General features: G+C 43.2%; 1 protein-coding gene across 1 annotated transcript in view; it reads right to left on the reverse strand.

Annotated features, from left to right (window-relative positions):
- The window catches only part of pigt (phosphatidylinositol glycan anchor biosynthesis, class T), a 34,174-nt gene extending 17,961 nt beyond the window's left edge, over positions 1-16,213 (reverse strand). The window contains exons 1-8 of the mRNA XM_078555469.1: positions 15,933-16,213; positions 14,642-14,819; positions 9,941-10,068; positions 8,859-8,959; positions 7,777-7,863; positions 3,912-3,999; positions 2,321-2,418; positions 1,095-1,263 (exon numbers count right to left, since the gene is read on the reverse strand). Of these exons, the coding sequence (XP_078411595.1) occupies positions 1,095-1,263; positions 2,321-2,418; positions 3,912-3,999; positions 7,777-7,863; positions 8,859-8,959; positions 9,941-10,068; positions 14,642-14,819; positions 15,933-16,182 (1,099 nt within the window). The 5' untranslated portion in view covers positions 16,183-16,213. The remainder of the gene's footprint in view (positions 1-1,094; positions 1,264-2,320; positions 2,419-3,911; positions 4,000-7,776; positions 7,864-8,858; positions 8,960-9,940; positions 10,069-14,641; positions 14,820-15,932) is intronic.
- Between the last annotated feature and the right edge of the window lie 11,750 nt (positions 16,214-27,963).

The raw sequence follows: 27,963 nt of genomic DNA on the forward strand, positions 1-27,963 counted from the left end.
ACCTACTGCACGCAAAGACAAACTAAGGCTTATATAGAGTCAGAATTTACTGTTAGTCCCGCTATCCTGTACTTGTATTTAGTCAGACCCAGGTTTCTGCGCTTATTGCATAAACACATCCAAGATTCCCCTAAATGCTGCGTAGAGCCAGTTTCAAGTTCCTGTAGTTACTGACTAGGGTAAGACTGGGGTTTCTGTACAGTGTACAGTCAAAGCTTCCCGTATTGCTTGTATAGTCAGTTGGAGAATGCTGCACCTAGCCTCATCATTAGTGTCAAAAATCAAAAAAGCAAATGGAATATTGAACTTTATAACTTGGGGAATAAAATACCAGATGGTAAAAATCATGCTTCAGCTGTTAAAAAAAGCCCTGGTTAGACTACCCCTGAAAGCAGTTCTGGGCACCACACCTTAGGAAGGATATACTGGCCTTGGAGGGAGGGCAGGGCAGGTTTACTAGAATGCAACCTTGAGTCCAAGGGTTAAGGGATAAGAGGAGATTTTTTTTAAAGGGTTGTATTCCCTGGCATTTAGAAGGTTGAAGGGGTGGCCTGACTGACATTTTTAAGATATTAAAGGGAACAGATAGGGTGGATAGAGAGAAAATATTTCTGCAAGTTGGGGTGTCTAAGACTCAGGGGGGTGGGGGGTGGGTCAGTGGTACAGAAAGGCCTCCTTTCAAGAGTGAAATTAGGAAGCATTTCTAGACACAATGAGTGGTAAAAGCTTGGAATTCTCATCCCTGAAAGAAAATTTATGCTAGATCATAATTATAAAACTGAGAGTGATCAATTTTGTTAGGTATTACAGGATATGGGGCAAAGGCAGATATATGGAGTTAGGTTACAGAACAGCCATGATCTCACTGACTGGCAAAACTGGCTCAAGGGGCTAAATGGCCTCCACCTTTTCCTCCCTTGCTCTCCCTCCTTTATTGGGTAAGGCATCACAGAGCAGATGGTTGCTAAGATTCCAAATAGACTCTTAAAGTGGGTGTTCAGTCTGTGCACAGTCCTCTCCTTGCCCAGTTGTGCAGTCTGTCAGAGGTTCCTATACTGACTGTGTAAACAGCATACCGTGATTCCTGTACTTACCAAACTGTTTGGACAGTTTCCACTTTAATGCTATGTTTAAGGAGCGTGATGATGTGCTGTATAACTGAGGGTTCAACAGATTGTACACAGCATAGGATCTCCACTTCCCATGAACTGTTGTGTTAAGCGTCATGGGTGCTGGTGGCATTAGATCATGGGTGTCATTAACCTAGAAAGTCAAAATGCAGAATTATATATTTTTTGTAGTCTTTGCTGCTTCTTTTTCACAGAAATACTACTCAGAAAATAAACTTCCATATTTTCACCCCAAATTCATCAAATGCATGGTGCTGAAAGGATGGAATTAGGGCCTGTTACTAATCCACAACCAATAATGTCTCTAACATACAGGCACAAAACATCAGTGTCCTGCAGGCATCAGTATCATGCAAGCAGACTCCACTCTCCAGCTTACTGTTCCTCTCCTTCAACCATCTCCCACATCCAAGAGACAGGTAGCCCTGGAAGACACGTGGCCCCAATTGTGCAGGGGATCATTTGACTGATCCCAGTCATGATAGCCATGGACATGGCTTCAGCATTCCTTAACTAGGAACGGTTGGAAACATCAGTTCCTGATTTGTACCTATGCTGGAAATTGACAACTTTAGTGTCCATCACTCACAAGGTAGGACTTGTCTATGACGCCAGCCCCTTCCTACTGAAAAAGCTGCCAACACATCTTCACATGAAGAAGGCCACTTGAGCTGCTGGCATCCAAGAGGACCAAACCCCGCCCATCTGCGTCCAGGGAACCAACCCCAGCATCAGTAACCAGGGAACCAAACCCAGCCATCAGTGCTCTCACAGAGCGCTGACCCTTGTTCTGCTTTTAACACATTCTGCTACCTTACCTTCCTACCTTTATGTCACTATCAGCACCTTCTTGAGTCTTTAACACAACATTAACACTTCCTTTGTCTTGTGTCCATGACATCTTTGTCAACCTCTCCTGAGCGTCCACCTATCCCTGACCTTCTATTTTGCTCCACCCCCTCTTAAACAGTATAATATCCATCACAGTTCTACTTCTCTTTAGCTCTGAAGAAGTCATATCGAAATATTAACTGTTTCTCTCTCCACAGATGCTGCCAGACCTGCTGAGCTTTTCCAGCACTTTCTGTTTTTATCCCAACCGCCAGTGTCCAGGGAACCAAACCCCACAAAGCAGTTGCTTTGGAAGACCCTGTGAGAGGATTAAAACATGATCTGTATCTATTCAGTACCTTATCTTTATCTGTGATGTCCACATAAATTGTACTTTGTGATGCTAGAGGGCACACCTCTGTCAACGTCCGTGAAAACATCTTAAAGAGTGACCACTCTGTAAAATACCAGTGGAGCAAATAAATGCAGCAGAGTAAATGACAAGGCCCCAGTAATGTTTACATATAAGTATTTCCTTTGCTCGTGTGTGTGAGCGCACGTGCACGTAGAATAGAGAGCTGCACTGCTACTAGTCAGTTTGGTTCATATTTGAGCTCAGTTCCCTGATGTGGCTGAGATTTGCTTGTTCTTGGTCAGAACACTAAATGGGGAACTTGACAAAGAGCTGTATTTCAATTTGGGTGAAAAACAGGGGAGATTACAAACTGAGTTCATCCCGTGCACAGTATTATTTCCATCAATCAACAACCTACATTTATGTTACACCTTTAATATGGAATAACATCCCAAGGCACTTTGCAGAGATATAATCAGACAAAATTGGACACTGAATCAAAGAAAGAATCATTAGGAAATGTGGCCAAAAGCTTGATAAAAGAGATGGGTTTAAAGAGCAGTCTTAAAGGAGGAAGGGAAGGTCGAGAGATGGAAAGATTTAGGAAGGGAAGTTCAGAGCACTGTGGCCTAGATGGCTGAAGGCACAACAACCAGCTGCATTTACATAGAGCCTTTAATGTAGTAAAACGTCTCAAGTGCTTCACACGAGCATCATGGGGCAGAATCTGACACCGAGTCACACAGAGATATTAAGACAGGTGACCCAAAGCTTGGTCAAAGAAGGAAATTTAAAGGAGTGTCTTAAAGGCAGAGAGAGGAAGTGAAACAGTGAGGTTTACAGACAGAACTCCATGGCTTAGGGCTTCTGTAGCTGTAGTCATAGCCACCAGTGGTCATATAAAGGTTTAAAATAACTGCTTTGCTTGTTACTCAGTGCCTCTACTTATTAACCCAAGGGAATACAAGTCAAGCAATTTATAAGCAAACTGAAAATAAAACAGCAATGCTGGAACTACCTAGCAACTTCATCAGCAGAAAGGACGTTACCATTTCAGGTAACCCAAAATGTTAGCCTTGGCTCAGTGGATAACACCTTGACCACAAACCCCCCGCCCCACCCCGGGTCAGAATGTTATGGGTAGAAGCTCCACTCCAGAGACTTGAACACATAAGTCAGGCTTGACATTTCAGTACTGAGGGAGCTTTGCATGTCTTTTGGATGAGACATTAACCCAAGGTCCTGCCTGTCCTCTCAGGTGAGTATAAAATATTTCATTGAACTATACAAAGGAAAACAGAGGAATTCTTCCCAGTGTCTTCAACTAACATCAGACAAAAAAGAACATCTGGTCACTATCTTGTTCCCACATTACAACAATAACCACATTCCAAAACAATTTATTTAGCTGTAAAGCACTTTAGGGATCCTGGGATGGTGAAAGGCGCTTTATAAATTCAGGTTCTTACTTATTTAAACCCTCTGATGAAAGGTCCACATCCAAAACATTAAGCTGCCCTTTATTCTCAAATGCTGATGTGTATGCCAACTGATCCCACTGTCTTCTTTTCTCATTTCACACCTAATATACCTACCTCGTTTCCCAGAACCAGAGGCATAGAGGTCAAACACGACAGACAGGCTCTGTGTCAGCTCCCAGGAGGTACTGGTACAAAGCTCATTCTAGGCAGACAGAAAAAAACATACATTCTGTTTAGTAAGGATGCAAAAATGTAAGATGCAAGAAATTACAGACATTACAAAAGTTTGAACAGATCACAGTCGTCCTTGAATTGCCTTTCATGAATTTTTAGCCAAAAAAGACACCATTGATGCCTGTAGCACCATAATGCTGAATAAATCTATTCTAATATTAGCTATGTGGAACATTGAGCAGGGAGAAAATCCCTTGTTTTTATGTAAATCTGTATCCTGCTGTATGTGCATGCATTTAAAAATAACGGGTCAGATGGTTCCACACGCACAATCTGAAATTACTACAGTACTGAGCATATTACACTGGGTATCTTTGGGTTCTAGGACAATTCCACATTATTACCCGTTAACTACAGTGGTGGAACTCAGAATGCAGCCCAGAGACACTTGCTGAGGAAGAATTAGATAAATATTTAAAGCAGAGGAAGGCACAGGACCGGGTGAAGAAAGGAGAGCAGCATGGATTGCTCTAGGGTAAGCACTAGGCTATTAAGGTATTAAGTGGGATCAGACTCAGGGAATGCAATAAAGTCTAAAATTTGATTTACAGTGCATGTATAGAAATGCACATAATGTGGTAAATAAGGCTGGTGCAGCTAGCCAACTGGGAATTTGATGGCCTGGCTCATAAAAGAGAAGTGGGTACTAACTATTCCAGGATACAAGGTGTTCAAGAAAGACAGGGAAAGAAAAAAAGGAGGGTGATCAAGGAAAATACTACAATGCTGGAGAGAGGAGATGTCTTAGTGGGGTCAAGACGAGAATCTGTCTGGTTAGCATTAGGAAACAATCAAGATTACAATACACAACTGGGTTTACCCTATAGGCCACCAAATAGTGGAAAAGATAGGGGAGCCAGTTTGCTGGGAAATTAGAGAGGGGACTTTAATTATCCTAATATGGTCTGGGATAGTAATAATGTAAAGAGCAGAAAGGGGGAAGAGTTTATGAATTGTGTTCAGAAGAATTTTCTAGATCAGTATGTTTCCAGCCCAACAAGAAAGACGACATTGCTAGACCTGGTTCTTGGAAATGAGATGGGTGAAGTGAATCAAGTGTCAGTAGGTGAACATTTAGGGGACAGTAACTGTAGTACCATAAGGTTCAGGTTGTCTATGGAAAAGGACAGGGAACCATCTAGAGTAAAAACAATTAACTGGGGAAAGCCAATCCAGGTAAGAATGGATCTGGGCTGGATAAATTGGGATCAAAGATTGGCAGGCAAAACTAACGGAACAATGGGCTGCCTTCAAAAAGGCAGTCAGAGTACAATTACGGTTGATTCCCTCAAGGGGAAAGATAGAGCAACCAAAGCCACAGCTCCCAGGGTAACAAAAGAGATAGCAAGAAAAGAGATATCAGTAAAAGTGGGTGTATGACAAATGTCAGGTTGATAATACAAGTGAGAATCAGGCTGAATATAGAACGTTCAGAGGAAAAGCAAAACAGGAAATCAGAGGCAAAGATAAAGTATGAGAAGATACTGGTAGCTAACAAAAATTTGAATCCAAACGTCTTCTCTAGACATATAGATAATAAAAGTGTAGTAAGGTGAGGGGTGGGGCTGATGGAGACCCAAAAAGGGATCTACTCATGGAGGCAGAGGGCATGGCTGAGGTACTAAATGATTTGTTGTTATCAAGGAAGATGCTGCTGCCAAAGAGGAGCTAGTTGAGGTATTGGATGGTCTAAAAATTGATAAAGTATCAGAAAAGTTGATAAGTCACAAGGACCAATAGCTGAGGGAAGTATGATGGATGGCAATTATAGGAGTACTGGTCATAATCTTCCAATGCTCCTTAGATACAGGGGTAGTGCCAGAAGAATTGCAAATGTTACACCCTTGTTCAAAAAGGGGTGTAAGAATAAGCCCAGCAATTACACGTCAGCCTGTTTAACCTCAGTCACGGGAAAACATTTGGAAATGATAATCCAAGACAAAATTAACTGGACAAATATGGATTAATTAAGGAAAGTTAGCATAGATTTATTGAACGCAAATCTCATTTAACTAACGTGATTGAGATTTTTAGTGAGGGAACAGAGAGGAGTGATGAAGATAAGACAGTTGATGTGGTCTGCATGAACTTCTAAAAGGCTTTTGATAAAATGCCACATAATTGACTTGCCAAAAAAGTTGAAGCCCATGAAATGAAAGGGTCAGTGGCAGCATGCATACAAAGTTGGCTGAGTGACAAGAAACAGAGCATAATGGTGAACGGTTGTTTTTTGGACTGGAAGGTATATATTGGTGCTCCCAGTGGTCAGTACAAGGACCACAACTTTTCTTGATGTATATCAATGACACAGACTTGGCTGTACAGGAGACAATTTCAAAATTTTCAGATGACGCAAAACTTCAAAGTATTATGAAATGTAAGGAAAATAGTGCAAAGTGGTACATTTTGGTAGGAAGAACAAGGAAAGACAATATAAAATGAATGGTACAATTCTAAAGAAGGCACAGGAACAGAGACACCTGCAGATATATGTGCATGAACCACTGAATGTGGCAGGGCAGGCTGAGAAAGTGGTTAATAAGGCATACGGGATCCTGGACTTGATAAATTGAGGGAATGGAGTACAAAAGCAAGAAAAGCTATGGTGAACCTTCATAAAACATTGGTTCAGTCTCAACTGGAGGAATGTGTCCAATTTTAGGCTCAGCACTTTTGGAAGGATGTGAAGGCTTTAGAGATGGGGCAGGAAAGATTTATGAGAATGGTTCCAGGGATGAAGGGCTTCAGTTACATGGATACATTGGTGAAGCTAGGGCTGTTACCCTTAGAGAAGGTGGTTCAGAGGAGATTTTATAGAGGTGTTCAAATTGTGAGGGGTCTAGACAGAGTTGATAGAGACAAACTCCTCCCATTAGTGGAAGGATCAAGAACCAGGGGACACAAATTTAAAACAATTAGCAAAAGAGCCAATGGAGGCTTGAAGGAAAAACGTTTATACAATGAGTGATTAGAATCTGTAATGCACTGCCTGAGAGATTGATGAATAAATGAGGAAGTTTTCAGGAAAGCAGGCACATAAGAGCTTTTACAAATGATCACCAAGAGACAATTACAATTCCTTGGGCACATACTTAGGAGAGAGGAACTAGAGCATCTGGAACTAACTAGTAAAATTGAGGGCAGCACAGCAAGAGGGAGACAAAGGAGGAAATAGGCTGAGAGTTTAAGTAGCAGAACAGGAACAAGATTTGAAAATAACACCAAGATGATGGCTGTTATCAAAGACCATGAAAGTTGGCGAGCCATGATCGCTAACATTGCATAAAGAAGGAGAGATTGGTACAGGCAGATTCGATCATGCCTTTTAAAAGAGAATTGGATAAGCACCTAAAGAGGAAATATTTGCAGAGCTAAGGGAAATGACAAGAGGAGTGGGACTGAGTTGCTCAAGCAGAGAGTTAGGACAGACGTGATGGGCTGAATGCTATGACCATTCTTTGATTTTATGCTCCGTCAAACATCTAGCAGAGATACAATATACTGTAAATCTCTATGGCTCTATGCCTTATAACATTTCCTCACTGTGACATCTCTCTCTCTTGAAGAAGAAGAAGCACCAGAACAGAACACCAAAACAGAGCACTTTGGATAACAGCAATATGAACAACATTGAAAGGTTGGATGTTTGCGAAAGTATTGTGCATAAATATCACACAAAAGACTCCACTCAGTTCAGGAAAAGCTGTTCCAGGCTGTACTATGGAGTCCAGTGTTCAACACTCACCCTGCAAACAGGTCTGACGTGGACAGCTTGCGAATGGTAACTCGTGTGAAACAATCGTTCAGCTTTAAGCAGTACTGCCAACCCTGCCTACAACACAAAACACCTCCTTACAAAGAGCAGTCATAAGGAAAAAAAAAAACAAATGGGGTGGAAAATAAAACTAAATACATCCATAAATAAAAGCTTAATATCTAACACACAACTGCACAAGCCAAATATCATGCAACGCACCCAGCATGTCACACATCAGACACTTTGCATCTCAAGCACACCAGTCACGTGCCATATATCTCAACTCCTGCCATTCCCACTACCAGACCATTTTATGACCCAATTACTCAACATATAATATCTTTATCTGTATAGCATACTTAGTTTGAGTCAGCTTTGCATCATTTTACCGATTTTCATGGCTAAGTATCTACCAATTACATTCCACACAATACAATCAGATTTCATTTGCAAGGCTATAGACCAATAGAGATTGGTATATTTGACCAAGCTCTGATCAATGGAGATGGAGCTCCAAATAAAGGGAAACTGTCGAAGGTGACATTTGCTGAACTTCATATATTTGTTAAAATAATAGCAACAGTCCCATGAACCTTCAATCTCCCAACAAACTCAGTCTCTCCCCACTCCCGCCCCCTCGTAAACTCTCATCTCTACTCTCAACCTTGGTCTGACAAACAGCTCCACCTTTCCAGGGCCTTAACACCACCATTCCCCATTGTCAAATGTCAGCAAGCCAAACATGTGTATTTCAATTTAGACCCGGCAGCCTTCTTACTCCATCCTCCCTCTGGTATTCAGCAACACCACAATTCATGCAAGACGTATGGTCATCAGCATTGTGTGCTGGTCTTTACTGCAACTCCTACAAATGATTATGGCTCTTTGCTTTTGTAGAATAAACAAGTTTATTTCAAAGTGGTCTACATTATTTTTACCACAGCATATTTAAACCCATTAGTTATTCTTTATTTGACTAATTTCTAATGTTTCTTAGTCCTGTATTTTTTTTTTAATTTATTTCTGGCATCTTTAATGGTATTTATCACTTTCCCACTTGTGTGTTTTACCTTTGATCCGCAGGGTAGGAGTTTTTTCCATGGAGTAAGATTTTCAGTGCAAACAATCTCTCTTGGCAGTGCTGCATACCTGAGGAATTTATGGTCAGTTTCTATGGGGAAATAGATAGGGTGAGATATCCTGCCACCAATGTACGGTATAAGATACAAAACAGGTAAAATGATTACAGCAGATGTCCTTTAGCCTACTCATGGTGGTATGGATGCTATTCAGCTGTTTGGAGCATCTAGCTCCCCAACCAGTTTACTTGCCTGGGTATTTTCAACACAATGTATGAGTAACCATGAAAGCACAGAGATATTACACACATTATACTACAAACTAGGAGGTAGAAGCATCCAACAATGATTCACTGCTGGCGGGGTCAGACTGTCACTATTTTACCAAAGTACAGCACATGTAATGACACTTCTATGTTGTTTATATACCCTGGGAGAGTGGGGAAGCAAGCCAAAGGTGGGGAAATATGGCAAGGAGGGCGGTGGGGGAGGTGGGGGGGGCTAATGGAGAAAGAGGTCCAGGGAATGGGAGGTGGTTGTGGGGGCGGGGGAAAGAGAGAGACTGGGAAGAGGTCCAGGCAGTGGGAGTGGGAGGGGAGAGAGGGGGGTGGTGTGTGTGCCAGCGAGCATGGAGCGATCAGAGTTCAAAAGCACTGAGGTGTGATTTGACAGAATTCTACATACACTTACATATCCTCCTCTTCCTTTAGGTACCATGCCCTAAAAGGGCTTGACAACCATGGACTTCCATTGGATTGACCCACGATTATGCTTTATAAAGTGTTGCAATGACTTGCTGTTGCCTTCTACAGTATGGTTGACCAGGAAACTCTCTCACTCTTATTGCCTACCATCAGGTTTACTGAAAGGATTTACAGCCTGACACTCAGCCTGTTTGGCTATGTTATGGACCTACCTTCCGTGGTCATCAAGTCCCGAAGTGAGGCTTGAACCCAGAGCTTCTGGCCCAGAGGCAGGGATCCTACCCACTGTTCCACAAGAGCCCCCCTGGAGATATATATAAAAATGCATACACATACACACACACATCAGCTGCAAAATGTATGGCTTACCATTAATGATGCCAAGAGGTTTGAAAGAAGCTGTTGGAGTAACAGTGTTTGTCGAATCAATGAAGTTAAGAGACGCACAGAACAAACCGGAGAGAACATTTGTCAGCTCCTTCCAAGTGGTATCAACGCTGTGAGGGAAAGGTTTATCTGGGTTAAAGTCATACAGTCAATTCTTAATATACATGAAATGACATGGCAATCAAGCCTTAACACAGAGGCAAAATCAACAGTCTCATTTATAAACTTTAACTCAAATCTAAATACAAGGTAGTGACGACACAGTGAAAAGCTGCCTCGTTAACATTAACACATCACTTCATACAACCACATTCAATATTCAGCCAAATCCACCATGGACTGAGCATGAATCCAATCATGGCCAGCTTTGTGGCGCAGGCTCATGCCCTAAGGAGCAAACAAAACGGAGTTCACCTCACATCCTCACAGCCACCAGAGGGAGCCAGCTTTCATTCCATCAGTATGAACTAAATTCAAAAACCATTACCCAGGAGTGAAACCATCAGTGTGACCCGATGATTCATCCAGCGCTCCGCATTATCCACTTTGATGTGAACAAATGTGATCAACAATATGGAAACTGGTTAGAACTGAAACACCGTGACTGATATCTAACAACAAACTGGCTGGACCCTAGCATGGAAGACACAATGTTCCCCTACAGCAAATTTGCTTTTAAATTTAATGCACACAAATCTGAACCAAGTCACCTGCAGGTGATCTCAGTGTCCCTAGGTAAGGGAGACACATTCAAAAAATCGAGTGATCCCGCTACTGATCACTATCCAGTAACATCCACTGGAAAGTGCATCTAATGGGCAGACATCAGATTTAGTTCCAACGACTTCCATGCTTGGATATAATTGTATTGAAGCACCTCAGAGTGCAACATGATGTATGTTGACAACTCCAATACCATTGCACTGTCTGATTGTCTGTAATGACCATACTGAAATGATCGTAATATTCATTGATTGTATTGAAGCACCTCGTGATCCATGTGTAAAAGTTGAATCTGATTGTACTTTTTATGATGGCGATTTTGAAATGTTTTGTAATGTTCCTCCAGATATTTTATGAATAAAGTATATTTTCCAAAAAAAAAGTCGGGCACCAAGATGTAACTTGGCTGGTGGTGAGAAAGGCCCTCCCCGTCAGATCCTTCCTACACTCCAGGAGTCTCACCCCCTCCATATGTTGCCCTCGAGGTGGCTGTGGTGGGGAAGAGACCGTTGTTCACCTCCTTGTGGAATGTGCCTTTGCAAAGATCTGAAGAGAGATGCAGTGGTTTTTGTCGAGGTTCATCCCAAGCAGTGCTGTGACACAGGACTCTGTGCTCTACAGGCTGTTCCCAGGGACACACACCAAGACAAACATTAACTGCAGCTGGAGGGTCATCGATTCGGTGAAAGACACTCTTTGGTCTCCCGAAGCTTGTTGGCCTTCCAGTGCAAAGAGATGTCCCCGAACGAGTGTTGCAGACTGGCACATTCCAAGGTCCAGGACTACATGCTGGGGAAGGCACTAAAGCTTGAGGCAGCGCCACAAAGGCTAAATGGGAAACGGTCGATGTCTAAGACCTTCCTGCCATAGTGCACCAAGGGGCTGGGAATTGTATAGACCCCTCGGGCTATACGACTCACAATGAATGTATGCATTAAATGCTAAACGTATTATATTTGTATTGAAGCACCTGAGTGCAACATGATGTATGTCAGTATACCCAATACCATTGCACCGTCTGACTGTCTGTAATGAGCATATTGAAATGACTGTAATATTCATTGATTGATTTGAAGTACCTCGTGATCCATGTATAAAATCTGAATCTGATTGCACTTTTTGTGATGGCCATTTAGAAATGTTTTGTAATGTTCTTTCAGATATTTTATGAATAAAGTATATTCTTCCAAAAAAAAAAGTCAGGAGAGATGGGAAAACTCGTGAACAAAGAAAACCAGAGGCATTGTTCATAGCTGTCAACACAGTGGAGTTACAATTACACCACTGGAAACAATCTCCAGTTTATTTTGAGAATTTTCATTATAACTGATGCGCAAGCGTTTCAATGTGAAACACTGGCAGAAAAAGCAAGACCAAAAACTGTGACAATTGAAAGTGAAGTCTGTTTGTGGGGTAAGTACATATAGGCAAGATTTTTAATATATTATTAGGCAATCCATCATATTCTTATACACAGGCACTCAAGATCAAATATTTTTAGCTAAAGGAGGGTTACAGGCCAGGGGATGCAGATGAAATTCAGTTTTCATTCATATGTTCCATCCTTATTTTTATATTTTCATTATAACTTCCTGGGGAAGTTGCCTTTCTAAACACATTATGGTTTAATTATACCCTCCTGTTAATGTTGGCCCCTCAAGCCTGCTCCATCATTCAATAAGATTATGGCTGACCTACGGCCTCAACTCCTGCCCACATATCCCTCGATTTCCTGAGAGTCCAAAAATCCACCAATCTCAGCCTTGAACATACTCGTGGACTGAGCATCCACAGCTCTCTCAGGTGGAGAATTCCAAAGATTGAGCAAATAAATTTCTCCTCATCTCAGTCCGAAATGGTTCGCTCCTAATCCTGAGACTCTGTTCCTTAGTTCTAGACTCTCCAGCAATGGGAAACAGCCTCTCAGCATCTACCCTGTCAAGCCTTCTCATAATCTTATGTTTCAGAGATCAGCTCTCAATCTTAACTCCAGACAGTATAGGCCCATTCTATTCAACTTCTCCACACACGACAAACCTCCTAAGCTAGGAGTCTTCGTTGCACCCTCTCCAACGCAAGTATATCCTTCTTGAGATGCAGAGATCAAAATGTACACAGTAATCCAGGTATGGTCTCACCAAAGCCCTATACAACCGCAGCAACACTTCCTTACTCTTGCACTCCAACTTCCTCACAAAAAAGACTAACATATTTGTTTTCCAAGCTACTTGCTGTAAATGCATGCTAACTTTGTGTTTTGTGTACACAAAATGAACACCAACATTTGAAAAATATTTATAAAAATTACTATTTTTTATTCCACTTACCAAAGTAAAAAACCTCACCTTCTCCCACATTATACTCCTCCTGCCAGATTCTTCCCCACTCACTTAACCTGTTTATATTCCTTTGAATACTCCTTGTGCCCACCTCACAGCTTACTTTCCCAGCTAGCTTATATCATCAGAAAGCTTTGATACGCTATACTCAGTATTTTTATTTAAGTCATTAATATAGATTGTAAATAGCTGAGGCCTCAGCACTGATCTTTGTAGTACTCCAATAGTAACAGCTTGCCAACCTCAAAGTTACCCGTTTATTCCTATTGTTTTCTCTTATTTAATCAATTCTCTATGCCTGCAGTATATTACCCCAATCCTCCGAGCTCTTATCTTCCACAGTAACCTATCACGTGACACTCAAATGTTTTTTGAAAGTCCAAATACCATAGATCGTGGCCTATAAGTCAACCCGTCATATTAGACAACCCCATTTTTTTGGCCCCCAAAATCGTGTTGTAGCATATAAATCAATCCCCCCTTTCAGCCACAACATGTTACGCTTGAATTAGTAGTCAGCCTCCATTTTTCACCCCCCAGGGGAGTGGTAATGTTGCTAGTAATCCAGAAGCCCAGGCTAATGCACTGGGGACATGGACTCAAAGGCCACCAAGGAACCTTGCTGGTGGAATTTAAATTCAATTAATAAATCTGGAATATAAAGCCAGTCTCAGTAACGGTGACCATGACAACTATCATCAATTTCTGTAAAAAGCCATCTTTTTCACTGATGCCATTTAGGGAAGAAAATCTGCCATCCTTACCTGGTCTGGTCTACATGTGACTCCAGACCCACAGCAAATGGGGCTGACTCTTAACAGCCCTCTGAAATGGCCTAGCAAGTCACTCAGTACATGGGAAATTGAGGATGGGCAACAAATGCTGACTTTGCCAGCAATGCCCACATCCCATGAAGAAATAACGAAAAAAAATGAATGTTTTACTCACCGTTACCTTATAGCTGTGTGCGAGGGTTCAAGCAGGAGATACAGGTTGTGCTGCGGAGATGCACAGGAGTTTAAGACACGCCCATACAGAACAGACCTCATGTGGTGAACAATAAAGATGGCAACCACCCACACTCACTCCGCAGCATCAGTCTTATGCTTGGCATTTAAACTGACCCTCGTTTTTGGAGGGATTTTTCAAGGCTTCAAAATTCAACTTATACACTGACATCTACACTATGCCTCTGCTGGTTTCCCTTTATCTACCCTGCTAATTACACTCCCAAAAATCTCTTGCAGAGTTATTAATAACAACGTCCCTTTCATAAAATCAAGTTGTCGCTGCCTAATCATATTATGATTTCCTAAGTGCCTTATTACAACTTCCTTAATAATAGATTCCAGCATTTTCCCCAAAAACTGATTTCTGGCTAAATTGCCTGTAGTTCCCCATTTTGTCTCTCCCACCTGAAAATGTAACACCACTGTACAAGAGAGGAGGGAAAGGAGGTGGGTATAATTAAAGCATAAGAAGTTTACATAGGTAGTTTCAATCAAAAACATGGACATAGCAATTTATAATGGGACAAACCATCAGCATCTGCGTCCAGACCTAAAGGGTTTAATATGTTATCAGATAAAGGTCTGAGAAGTGGACGTAGTCTATCACTCACTCTGACACTGATGGCTGGAACCAGACCCAGAGCTCCGCTCCAGGCGGGGCCTGCAGGAAAGGCTGCCCCCATACTCCCCTTCTCCAAAAACCATGAGTGAAGGAGAGGTGTAGCTCACGAACGGAGAACTTGGAGATTACTTGTCCCAGTGACTTTGGAAAGAGCCTGTAATGAGAGACTGCAAAAAGAAGCTGGACATTAACATCAGTTATGCAAATTAACACTCTAAAATAGTGCAGTGTTAGCCAAAATTCGAGGTGCCATCAGAACCCCACAGGGAGAGGGAAAAAATTACACTGGTGGATCAATATGCCTCTTATGTATAGACACTTAGATAGTGCCAGTGACAATGCTATAACCAAAAGTACATCATGCTACTGTTATCAAGTTGAAAATGCTCTCTTGAAGATAGAGCACAAGTTTGGAGTGATATTCTTGTTTTAAAATTCTTCCATGGCCATGGCTCTCTCTATCTCTGGAACCTCCGCCAGCCCCACAACCCTCCAAGATATCAGTAATCTATTTCTGGCCTCTTGAGCATCTCTGATTGTAAGTGTGCCATCATTGGCAGCAGTGCCATCAGTTGCCTAGGTCCCAAGCTCTGGGATTCCATCCTTACACCTCTCCATCTCTCTGACTCAGTGTCATATTTTCTTTTATAATACCTCTGTAAATCAACTCGGGATGTTTTATTGTGTTAAAGCCACTATATAAATACAAGTAGTTGTTGTATTGTTGCGAGACTCCTGAAGCTCATCAACTTCTTACACAGAAGCAGCACTGTTGTTTGAGGTGGAAGCCTTCCATCAACTGTACTAACCATGTAATCTGTCAAATCCTGCCCTAGCACAGTCCAAGCCTATAACAGTCACTCAGGCCTCGCGTCAATGCTCATCTCCTATCCCATCAATACCCAGCGCTGCCAACACATTCCCCATTGGCACTGCTTATCATTCCCCCCCACCCCCGTTTCAATCTCTCCCCCTGGCAGTGCCCATCTCTTCCTCCTCCTAACAGCTGCAATTGTTCGATTGACAAGAGTCCATCACTTCCGACTGAAAGAACCCATCACCTCCGACTGACCGAGTCCATCAGCACCTGACTGAGATGTCCACCCTCCCCTGACGGACGGTGCCAGCCCACCACCGACGTCAGGGCTTGTCTCTCCCCTCTCACCACACCACCCGCGCTTGCGAGTCTCTAACCCCCCCCTCCCCCCACCCCCACAAGCCGCTCTACCCCTGATCCCCGGGCTCGAGACCCGGGACCCGCTCTCCCCGGGCTCCCTCACCCTTGCTCCTGCTGCTCTCCCGCGGCCCCAGCTCCACATCCCAACGGGTCCGGAACTGGAAATCAGCGGCCAGGTCCCCGGAGCTGAGCGGCTTCAGCACCAGCTCCTCCTCGAAGCGGTCCCGCTGCGGACACTGCGGGGGGCCCACCGCCAGAGCCGGGCCGCTCTCCGTGAGGAGGACAAAGGCGGCGAGGAGGAGGCTGCCCAGGCCCAGGCCCAGACCAGGCCTCATCGCTATGGAAACGGCCATGGCCGGACCGGAAATTACGTCAAGTTCTGGGGTCAAAGACCACCCCCAGCACGCACCAGGGCTTCCGGACACTGAGAGGCTGATATCAGTCGCTCGGGGGACCAGTATTACTCGTTGGGTGATTGAATATTATTTATCGAGTGGTCAATATTACTTCCAGAAGGGGGATTGACAGGATGGATGCTGATAGGATGTGTCACCCTGTGAGGGAACCGTTTCTGAATAAGAGGTCTCCTATTGAAGATGTGGATGAGGAGGAATATCTTCTCTCAGAGGGTCTTTAGTCTTTTGAATTCTCTTCCCCAGAGAGTAGAGGCTGGGTTGTGCAATATATCCCAGGCTGAGTTACACAGGGAGTCTAGGGTTATGGGGGAGACAGGCAGGCAATTGGAATTGAGACCACAGTCCGATTAGTGTCACCACAGAGTTTATGTATTTTATTTTTGAAAAAAAGTCAAAAGGATTGGAAACGTTAACTCTGTTTTTTTCCTCTCCATGGATGCTGTTAGACCTGCTGAGTTTTTCCAGTATTTTCTGTATTTTGTTTCAGATTTTCGGCATCTGCGGTATTTTGCTTTTATCTTATGTATTTTATTGTTGCCCTTTGTCTAAGTGTTAAATGTGTGAGGTTAGTGTGTTTTCTTCCACTGAGTGATTTGCCCAATTTAAATGAATTCCTGCAGCAAGCTTTTGTGAGTTTAATAATAAAAAAGATTATTTACTAGCACACACTTGCCCCAGAGATTTAAATGTGACATCTTTTCACAAACTTTCACACACACGCAAGGATATACAGATGAAGAAAAAACCAATACAATTCCAATTTGGAATGATTTCAGTCTCTTTTGTAGCAGGCCTGTAGCTTTTTAGATGAATTGATACTTTAGCTGGAGTGGAGGTCTTGTTAAAGCAAAGGATTCTCATTAAGCTGCTTTCTGTAGTAGACCAGGAGGTCGGCTGTCAGGTGAACTTGAAGTTGGAACAGGTTAGGCGAGAATCCTCGTCCCACTTTCAATGTATAGCTTCATATGACCTTGGCTGCATAGTTGTCTTGAGCTGGTTTATTGGCTTAGATGGTATTTCTGATGGTATCTTGTCTCAGAACATCATCTGCTATTATATTTTAAAAAGCAGATAATGAACATGGCCAACTTACCCATGTGACCTATGACAGGTACAATGTCCTTTTCCAAATATGGTGGTGGGTTAGGTAAATATTTTGTGTTGTGGCTTTTCACACCCTGAGAATTTCAGACAGCCAAGGTCTTTGTGTTTGGGATGAGGAGCCATCACAATTCAATGAAAGGTCGATGAAATCCATTTCATATTCGACTTGGGACTGTCTGGAGCTGCATACTACCAAGTCACATGATATGCTACAGCCATCTCAAACAGCTTTTGGTGTGCATTTTTAAAAATATATCTTTAAAGTTTGTAATATCTTCATGCCTGTAAAGGGCATGACCTCGTCCATGATCTTATTGGATGGCGGAGCAGAAACCATGGGCTGAATGGCCTGCTCTTGGTCCTATTTCTTATGATATGAATGAATGGCTAATATTACTCAACAAAGACCAGGCATTTTTCATTTAATGGCTAACATTCTTCAGTGAAGGGGAACATGACGGACATTTAAGGGAATATTTCAGAACAATCAAAATAAGTATATTCCTACTATAAAGAAAAATTCTAAAGGGCGGACCCACCAACTGTGATTAACTGAAGAAGCTAGGGAAAGCATCAAACTTAAGGAAAAAGCATACAACTGAGCAAAGATGAGTGACAGGTCAGATGATTGGCCGAATATAAAGAACGGCAGAGAATGACTAAGGTTAATCAGGAGAAAGAAATTAGAGAATGAGAGGAAGCTAGCTAGAAATTTAATAACGGATAGCAAGAGTTTCTACAAGTATTTAAAAAGGAAAAGAGGTAAAGTGAGTGTTGGTCCTTTAGAGAGTGACAGTGGGGAGTTAATAGATAATAAGGAAATGGCAGATGAAATGAACAAATATTTTGCTCCTGTCTTCACTATAGCAGATACGAAAATTATTCCAGTAATAGCTGTAGATCAGGAAGTGGAAGGGAGAGAGGAACTTGGTGAAATTACAATCACTAGGGAAGTGGTACTGAGCAAACTGTTTGAGCTGCGGGCTGACAAGTCTCTGGGTCCTTCTAGACTTCATCCTAGGGTCTTAAAAGTAGATGCATTGCTGTTAATTTTCCAAAATTTCCTAGATTCTAGAAAGGTTCCATCAGACTAGAAAGTAGCAAATATAACCCCTCTATTCAAGAAGGGAGGGTGGCAGAAAACAGGAAACTAGGTTAGCCTGACGTCTGTGGTGGGGAAGGTGTTAGAATCGATCATTAAAGAGGTTATAGCTGGGCACTTAGAGAAACACAAAGTAAACAGGAAGAGTCAGCATGGTTTTGTGAAAGGGAAATCAGGTTTAACCAATTCATTGGAATTCTTTGAAGGAGTAACATGCGCAGTTGATAAAGGGGAGCCTGTAGATGTGCTGTACTTGGATTTCCAGAAGGCGTTTGATAAGGTGCCACATCAAAGGTTATTGCAGAAAATAAAAGCTCATGGTGTAACATATTAGCTTGGATAGAAGATTGGCTGGCTGGTAGAAAACAGAGAGTACACATAAATGGGCCTTTTTCTGATTGGCAGGATGTGACTAGTGAGGTCCCGCAGGGGTATAGTGCTGGGGCCTCAACTTTTCGCAATTTACATCAATGACTTAGGTGAGGGGAGCGAAGGCATGGTAGCTATATTTGCAGATGACACAAAGATAGGTAGGAAAGTATGTTGTGAAGAAGACATAAGTAGTTTGCAGATGGATATAGATAGGTTGAGTGAGTGGCAAAAATCTGGCAGATAGAGTATAATGTGGGAAAATGTGAAGTTATTCACTTTGGCAGGAAGAATAAAAAAGCAGAGCATTACTTAAACAGAGAACAACTAAGTGTCCTAGTGCATGAGTCACAAAAAGTTAGTATACAGGTACAGCACATAATTAAGAAGGCTAATGGAATGCTATCCTTCATTACAAGAGGAATTGAACATAATTAAGGAGAGTGCTAGAGGAGGACCCCAGAACAGGCAGTCAGCAGCACCTAGAGGAGAGTGCAAGAGGAGGACCCTGGGACAAGCAGTCAGCCGCACCTAGAGGAGAGTGTGCGCGAAGGACCTATTTCTACCTGTCAGAGCCGAAAAGTGACGTCAAAGGAAAACAGATAGGTGATTGGTAGGTATCTCTGCCGTGTCTTTTGATTAGCCAAGTGTTTTAAATGAGGAGATGTTATTACAGCTGAAGAATATAGTTAAGAAATTCAATTTTAAAATATTTAACATCCAAATTAATTAATTAAATACAATAGAGATGGCTGTGTTGCTGTTGTAGTATGTGTGAGCTGGGGGACTCTGGTGCAATCCACGGTGACCACATCTGCAGCAAGTGTTGGCTGTTTGAGGAACTTCAGCTCAGAGTTGATGAGCTGGAGTCCGAACTGTGGACACTGCGACACATCAGGGACGGGGAGAGTTACCTGGACACTGTTTTTCTGGAGACAGTCACACCTCTTAGATTATTTACATCAAATTTGGACTGTGGTCAGGGACAGGAGGGTGTGACTGCGAGTGAGGCAGGTTTGGGGATCCAAAATTTAGCTTTGGAGGAGCCTCAGCCAGTGCCCTTGTCTAATAGGTACGAGATTCTTGCTCCTGGTGTGGGCGAGGGCACACTGCAGGGAGGATGAGTGAACTGACCACAGCACCGTGGTAGAGCGCCATTCAAGTTGGGGGAGGAAAGAGAAATGTAGTAGTAATAGGGGATAGCATAGTTAGGGGAATAGATACCGTTCTCTGCAGCAGAGACAGAGAGTCCCAAAGGCTGTGTTGTGTACCTGGTGCCAAGGTTAAGGACATCTCTTTTGGGCTGGAGAGGAACTTGGAGTGGGAGGGGAAAGATCCAATTATTGTGCTCCATGTAGGTACCAATGACATAGGTAGGACTAAGAAAGAGGGTCTACTGAGGGACTACGAGTAGTTCAGGGCTAAATTAAAAAGCAGAACCACAAAGATAACAATCTCTGGATTACTACCAGAGCCACGTGCAAATTGGCGTAGGGTAAATAAAATTAGAGAGGTAAATGCATGGCTCAAAGATTGGTGTGGGAGAAATGGGTTCTGATTCATAGGCACTGGCACCATTGCTGGCGAAGCATAGAGCTGTTCTGCTGGGACGGGCTTCATTTGATCCATGCTGGGAAGTCGGGATTAATGGGTCTTCTTCAGGTTGGAAAAATGTAACTAGTGGAGTGCCACAAGGATCAGTCCTAGGGCCTCAATTATTTACTATCTATATTAATGACTTGGAGGAGGGAGCAGAGTATAATGTTTCCAAATTTGCAGACGATACAAAAATAGGTGGGAGGGCATGTTATGATGAGGACATAAGGGATCTGCAAGGGGATATAGACAGATTGAGTGAGTGGGCAAAAACTTGGCAGATGGAGTTTAATGTAGGAAAATGTGAGGTCATGCACTTTGGTAGGAAGAATCAAAAAGCAGACTATTATTTAAATAGAGAGAGACTCCAAAAATGTGCAGCACAGAGGGATCTGGGTGTTCTTGTGCATGAAACACAAAAAGTTAGTATGCAGGTGCAGCAAGTGATTAAGAAGGCAAATGGAATTTTGGCCTGTATTGCAAGGGGGTTGGATTTTAAAAATAGGGAAGTATTGGTGAGGCCGTCCCTGGAGTACTGTGTACAGTTTTGGTCCCCGTATTTAAGAAAGGATATACTGGCGTTGGAGGCAGTTCAAAAAAGATTCACTGGGCTGATTCTTGGGATGAAGGGGTTGACTTATCAAGAACGGCTAAACAGGTTAGGCCTTTATTCATTAGAGTTTAGAAGAATGAGGGGCAATCTCATTGAAACGTACAAGATTCTGAGGGGGCTTGACAGGGTAGATGTTGAGAAGATTTTTCCACTAGTGGGGGAATCTCAAACTAGGGGACATAATTACAGAATAAGGGGACTCTCATTTAAAACTAAGATGCAAATGAATTTCTTCTCTCAGAGGGTAGTGAATGCCTGGAATTCTCTACCCCAGAGAGCTGTAGAGGCTAGATCACTGAAAGAATTTAAAGAGGAGGTAGATTTTTGAAATATTGGGGAGTTGAGGGCTATGAGGAGCTGGCACGAAAGAGGAGTTGAGGCCTGGGGCAGATCAGCCATGATCTTATTGAATGGCAGGGCAGGCTTGAGGGGCCGAATGGCCTACTCCTGCTCCTATTTCTTATGTTCTCATAAAAGTAAGGATGTTATGCTTCAGTTATACAGGGCATTGGTGAGACCACATCTTGAATATTGTGTGCAGTTTTGGTTTCCTTATTTAAGGAAGGATGTAAATGCATTGGAGGGGGTTCAGAGGCAGTTTACTAGATTGATACCTGGAATGAGCTGTTTGTCTTACGAGGATAAGCTGGACAAGCTGGGTTTGTTTCCACTGGAAGTTAGAAGAGTGAGGGGTAACTTGATTGAAGTATACAAGATCCTGAATGGTATTGACAAGGTGTATGTGAAAAGGATGTTTCCTCTTGTGGGTGAGTCCAGAACTAAGGGACACTGTTTTAAAATTAGGGGTCGCCCTTATAGGACAGAGATGAGAATTTTTTTCTCTCAGAGGGTTTTGCGACTTTGGATTTCTCTGCCTCAGAAGGCGGTGAGGGCGGGGTCATTGAATATTTTAAGGCAGAGGTAGATAGATTCTTGTTTGGCAAGGGAATCAAAGGTTATAGGGGTTAGATGGGAATGTGGAATTCGGAACACAAACAGATCAGCCATGATCATATTGAATGGCAGAGCAGGCTCGAGGGGCCAAATGGCCTACTCCTGCTCCTGTTTCATATGTTCATATGAGTCATTGAAGTGCCTGGATTACTTGGGGACTGATATAATTTAATCAAGGCCTGATATTACTCATTGACAGGCTGCCATTACTCAGTGGTGTTAAGAATTTCATGAATGTGCACTACCATAGATAATATTCTTCCAGTTTCCCTGCCTCCGTCGCATCTGTTCTGATGATGCAACCTTCCATACTGGCGCTTCTGATATGTCTTCCTTTTTCCACAACTGAGGATTCCCACCCAGCTTGGTTGACAAGGCTCTCCACCATGCTATTTGTTAATTTTAAATTTGAAGTTGTTCAATTTTTGTTTATGAAAATGTGTTACAGGATATGGGGCGAAGGATGGGTATATGGAGTTAGGTCACAGATCAGCCATGATCTCATTTAATGATGCATGCTTGAGAGGCTAAATGGCCTACTCCTGTTGCTATGTTGCTTTGCTAAAGCCTTTGTTATATAGTAATAAAAATACTTATTTCAAACATATTTACCAGAGTGGTTCCAGGGATGGGGCACTTTAGTTACAAGGTTAGGTTGCAAAAGTTGGGGTTCTACTTGGAGCAAAGTTTGATAGAGGTGCACAAGGTGTATAAGGTAGACAAAGAAAAATTCTTCCATTAGCTGATGGTACAAGGACTAGGAGACAAAAAATTAAGGTTTTGGACAAGAAATACAGGTGGGGGGGAATGTGAGGAAGAACTTGTTTAAACAGTAGATGGTAATGACCTGGAACTCACTGCTGATGAGGGTAGTGGAAGCGAAGATGATCAATGATTTCAAAAGGGAATTGGATGGGCACTTGAAGGAAATAAACTTTCAGGGCTGCGGGGAACGAGCAGGTGATTGGGTATGGCTGGATTGCTTCATGGTGAGCCTGGCTCAATGGGCTGAATGGCCTCCCACTGTACTGCAAATGACTCTGGGCGGAATCATCCCAATTTACATAAGTGCAGTAGTGGGCAGGAAAAAGAACGTTTTACCTGCCGACCGCAATGGTTGATTTTCACACCATATCGTCCCTGTCCCGGCGCGTCCTGCCTCATTAATAATGCATCCGTGGGAAACACGCCGGATCACTGGCAGGCCAGCTCAGGTTTGCCCACCATGCCATGACCTCAGCGCTTCCTCGCTCCGGGCACAATATTGAAAGCTCACCAGAGCACGTGCCTACTTCATGTCTACAGCTCAGGACTGCTCCAGGAGACAGATGGCCCCGAAAGCAAAGAAGACAGCAGCCCCCAAATTTCGTGACTCTCTGCGGTGCCTGCTGGACACAGTGGAAGGCCACCGTGATGTTCTCTACACTTGATTTGGCTGCAGGAGATCCACCAGAGTCACCAATCCAGCTTTGGAGGCAGTGGCACCGGCAGTCAGCGCCACCAAAGCACAGAGGAGGTCAGCCATCCAGTACAAGAAGAGGATGAATGCTCTTCTCATCCATTCCACCAGGGTAAGTCAACCACCTCATCACTCTCAACTCTCACTCCCAAACCCATCACACATCCACAGGGATCTCACACCTCAAGCTACAACACCACTAACACACACCCTCACATCTGGAGCTCGCAAACTCATGTCTCCACTCACCACACAAATATTCCACACACTGCCATGCATCCTGTGCACACTCTCTCCATTAGTTTTCATGCAGAAGAAGCTGATTCTTAACAGCAGGAAGAGGTCCCAGACTGGGGGTGGAGTGGCCTACATTGAGCCCCTCACTCATTTTGAAGAGCATGCCATCGCGCTGACTGGTGAGGACTGTGGTGACGGTGAGGTCAGCAGCAAACATCCATGTGAGGATCGTGCACCCCATCATCCCTCTCTCCACACAACTGTGAGTGCTCTCTCCCCTGCTTTTGACTCTGCTGCCATACACTAATTTTCTCTATTTATGGTTCACAGGGAGCTCTGCCAAGCGACCGACACACTCAGCCAGCCAGTCCCTCAGCTCCATCCACATCCTCACCGCCAGCCAAGAGGATACCACCTCCATTGAAGTGCTGGAAATAAGCAGCCTAGAATACCTATCACAGCGCTTACCCACACCCTCCACCAGCGCAGAGCCACAGCTCGATGGGACCTAGATGTAGAGCAGGCTCGGGTTCATAATCTGGTGGTCACCGCGTGGACACATGTCCACAGCAGGAGGAGGCAGGCTCAGCCAAGGCATCCGTGAGGTCCGAGTCAGATGATGAGTCTCTGGATTCGGCCTTCCAACTCATTGTGGAGAGTCAGCAGAAGGCGTGGAAACATCACGCAGAGCTGTTGGAAGCCCTCAGCAGATGGCATGCAAGTCGGAGCAGTGTATCCTCCTCGCTGATGAAGTGGTGCCCACATGTGCGCGTATGGAGGTTTCCGTGGGAAGGATGGTGGACGCCATGGAGACCCTGGACCAGCAGAACACGGAGATGCATGCAGATCTGCACTCCATTGCAGTGACCAATGGGTGTGTTCCTGCACCCCAGCCGCCATGATGTCCGACACCAACAGGGCCCGAAAATTCTGGCCTATGACTCTATGACATTCTCTGCTGCATTGTTGCTGTAATTTAGACATCATATACTGGTATACAGTGTGCAATATTATTAATGGCAGGTTTATTGTGCTCAGAATATTTTTAAAACAAAATATGTTTTTTTTTGCTCTGTTATCAGTGGACCCCAGTTGTACTTCCCTCCATGCTGCTGTGTATTCCAGGGTGTTTCTGACAGTATATCAACACGCACTCCTCCACCCTTATCAACTATTGTATGTCATATATGACATCTGAGGAAATGTACATGTCAGCTCAGGCAGTCCCATGCTTACAATGGCACTAAAATGAGCCCTGCTCAACCCTTCACTGTGTTTTTGACCAGAACACACTGAGATCGTCCCTCAGGTAGGCACTTCATCCTGGCCTCCAGGACATGACTCAGTGACTTTCTGAGTGTTGAAAAATAACATTTTTGCATTTGTTGCAGACATAAAAATAACAAATATTATAACTTTAATAAGACAAAATTATAGAAATTACAGGGGATAATTTCTTACTACAACAACAACATGCATGTATATAACACTTTTAATATAGCAAAACATCCCAAAGCACTTCACAGGAACATATTCAGACAAATATTTGACACTAAGCCACGTGAGAGATATTCAGGCTGGTGACTAAAGGCTTGATCAAAGAGGTAGGTTTTAAGATTTTATACTGGGTTTTTATACTAGGTTTGCACTAGGCTTTAAGGTTTTATACTATTTAAGTGGAGAAAGATTGGAGAACTCGGTGGGATGGGGGGATATACGAGCAAGGAACAGGAGTAGGTTCAGCCCCTCAAGCCTGCTCCGCTATTTAATAATATCGTGGTTGAGCTGATAGTAACCTGAAATCTGCATCCCATCTACCGCCGATAACCTATCACCCCCTTGCTTGCCAAGAATCTAACCACCTCTGACTTAAAAATATTCAAACTCTCTGCTTCCAGCATCTTTTGAAGAAGAGAGTTCCAAAAACTCACAACCCTCTGAGTGAAAAAAATTCACCTCATCTCTGTTTTAAATGGGTGACCCCTTATTTTTAAACAGTGACCCTAGTTCTAGATCCTTCCACAAGAGGAAACATCTTCTCCACATCCACACTTGATTGGCGCCACATCCACAAACATTCACTCCCTCAACCACCGACGCACAGTAGCAGCAGTGTACCATCTACAAGAAGCACTGCAGAAACTCACCAAGGGTCCTTAGACAGCATCTTCCAAACCCACAATCACTACCATCTAGAAGAACAAGGGCAGCAAACACATGGGAACACCACTCCAAGATCCGCTCCAAGTCACACATCACCCTGACCTGGAAATATATCGCCATTCCTTCACTGTCGCGGGGTCAAAATCCTGGAATTCACTCCCTAACAGCACTGTGGGTGTACCACAGCAGTTCAAGTAGGCAGCTCACCACCACCTTCTCAAGGGCAACTAGGGATGGGCAATAAATGCTGGCCCAGCCAGTGATGCCCACATCCCGTGAAAAAAAAACCCTGTCAAGACCCCTCCGGATCTTCTATGTTCCAATCAAGCTAGGGAGTTAGGTGTCCTGGTACATGAATCACCAGAAGCTAGTGTGCAGGTACAGCAAGTGATTAAGAAGGTAAATGGAATGTTGGCATTTATTGCAAGAGGAATGGAATATAAAAATAGGGAAGTTTTACTGCAGCTGTACAGGGCCTTGGTGAGACCACATCTGGACCACTGTGTACGGTTTTAGTCTCCTTATTTGAAAAACGATATAATTGTGTTTTAAGCAGTGCAGAGAAGGTTCACTCGATTCATTCCTGGGATGAAGGACTTATGAAGAAAGGCTGAACAAGCTAGGCCTATACCCTTTGGAGTTTAGAAGAATGAGAGGTGATCTTGTTGAAACATAAGATCGTGAGGGGACTTGATAGTGTTAGGGGGCTAAGAACTCACTATATTTTTATAAAAAATATATGTATCATACTGGCTAATCTACAATTTTTTTAAAAAAGCTAGACAAAGGCTTTAAAAAGACTGAAGCCATGACTAACTATGACTCTCACTAAAGGAATTTCTGGCCTTCAGAAACAGCATCAAGCTCATTATCTCTAAAGAGGTGCTAATGCCCTTTGTGACTGCAGAGGTCAAATCCCAAGGAATTGTACAAACCCCTTTAAATTTCTAAGGCCAGCCAATGGAGACAATAAGTCTGCGAGGACAAGAGTACTCTGCTGAGCACTGTTTTCTACTGAAATTTCTGTACCAGTGATTACAAGACTAATTCATCTCTACGTGCCCCTTCCATCGCGGAAGTCATCACTACTGGAAAAGTGGATCACCCCGCCACAGCTTCAGCAGGCTAACCTCTCTGAAGGAATATAGCATTGGACTTTTGCTTCTGGACTCCAGCGAAACAATAATTCTTAATTTTTCCTGTGGTCTTTGCCCTGTACCTCTTTCTTTCCCTTATCCCTCTTTTATTGCATGAATGTACCGTGGGTTACATGGTGACATCCCCTCCCCGTGTTTTGAGTGTGTGTAAAATAAACTAATCCTCTGGTTTTATCCTATCTTGAGTTTGCTGTGAGGTAATTAATGGAGGATTGGATCACTCCAAAACTGAGCGGTTGGGGAAAATACGCAAACGCTTACAAAGGGGGGAAATCAAAAACATCATTCTGTTTACAGAGGGGTGGTGAAGAGAAATCACGGCTGGTTAAATTAAACCCCTTCCTGTCCATTACAATAGGGTGGATACCCAGAGGATGTTTCCTCTTGTGGGGGAGACTATAATTAGGAGACATGGGCCAGGATTTTATGGCCCCTCCAGAGCTTAGGGCCCAGGCAATTGAACAAAATGTGCTGTCATCAAAATGCTCTTTCCATTATGTATCAGAGGTACTGACCTTTTTAATTTAAACTGGTTAATGCCTTTGGTAAAATAGCAGGGAGCAGGGTGCAAGTGCATTCAAATATTCACAAGATAATACCACAATCATTTCTACTTGGCAATAGATGCCCAGGGGCTGATCTTCCTCCCGACACCTGCTTTGCAGCGGATGGGACTAAATACTAAATAACTAAATACTATTTATACAATACAATGCTAAATAATCAAGGGGCAAAAGAGGGGGAGGAAATAAATACAATAACTATCACTAGAGAAAAAGTACTAGGGAAACTAATGGGGCTAAAGGCCGATAAGTCCCCTGGACCTGATGGGTTGCATCCTAGGATATTGAAGGAAGTAGCTGCAGAGATAGTGGATGCACTGGTAGTAATAGTCCAAGAATCCTTAGATTCTGGAAAAGTCCCAGAGGATTGAAAAACTGCCAATGTAACACCCTTATTCAAA

This window comes from Cetorhinus maximus, chromosome 13 (genome assembly GCF_964194155.1).
Source record: "Cetorhinus maximus chromosome 13, sCetMax3.hap1.1, whole genome shotgun sequence".
NCBI classification, from domain to species: Eukaryota; Metazoa; Chordata; class Chondrichthyes; order Lamniformes; family Cetorhinidae; genus Cetorhinus; species Cetorhinus maximus.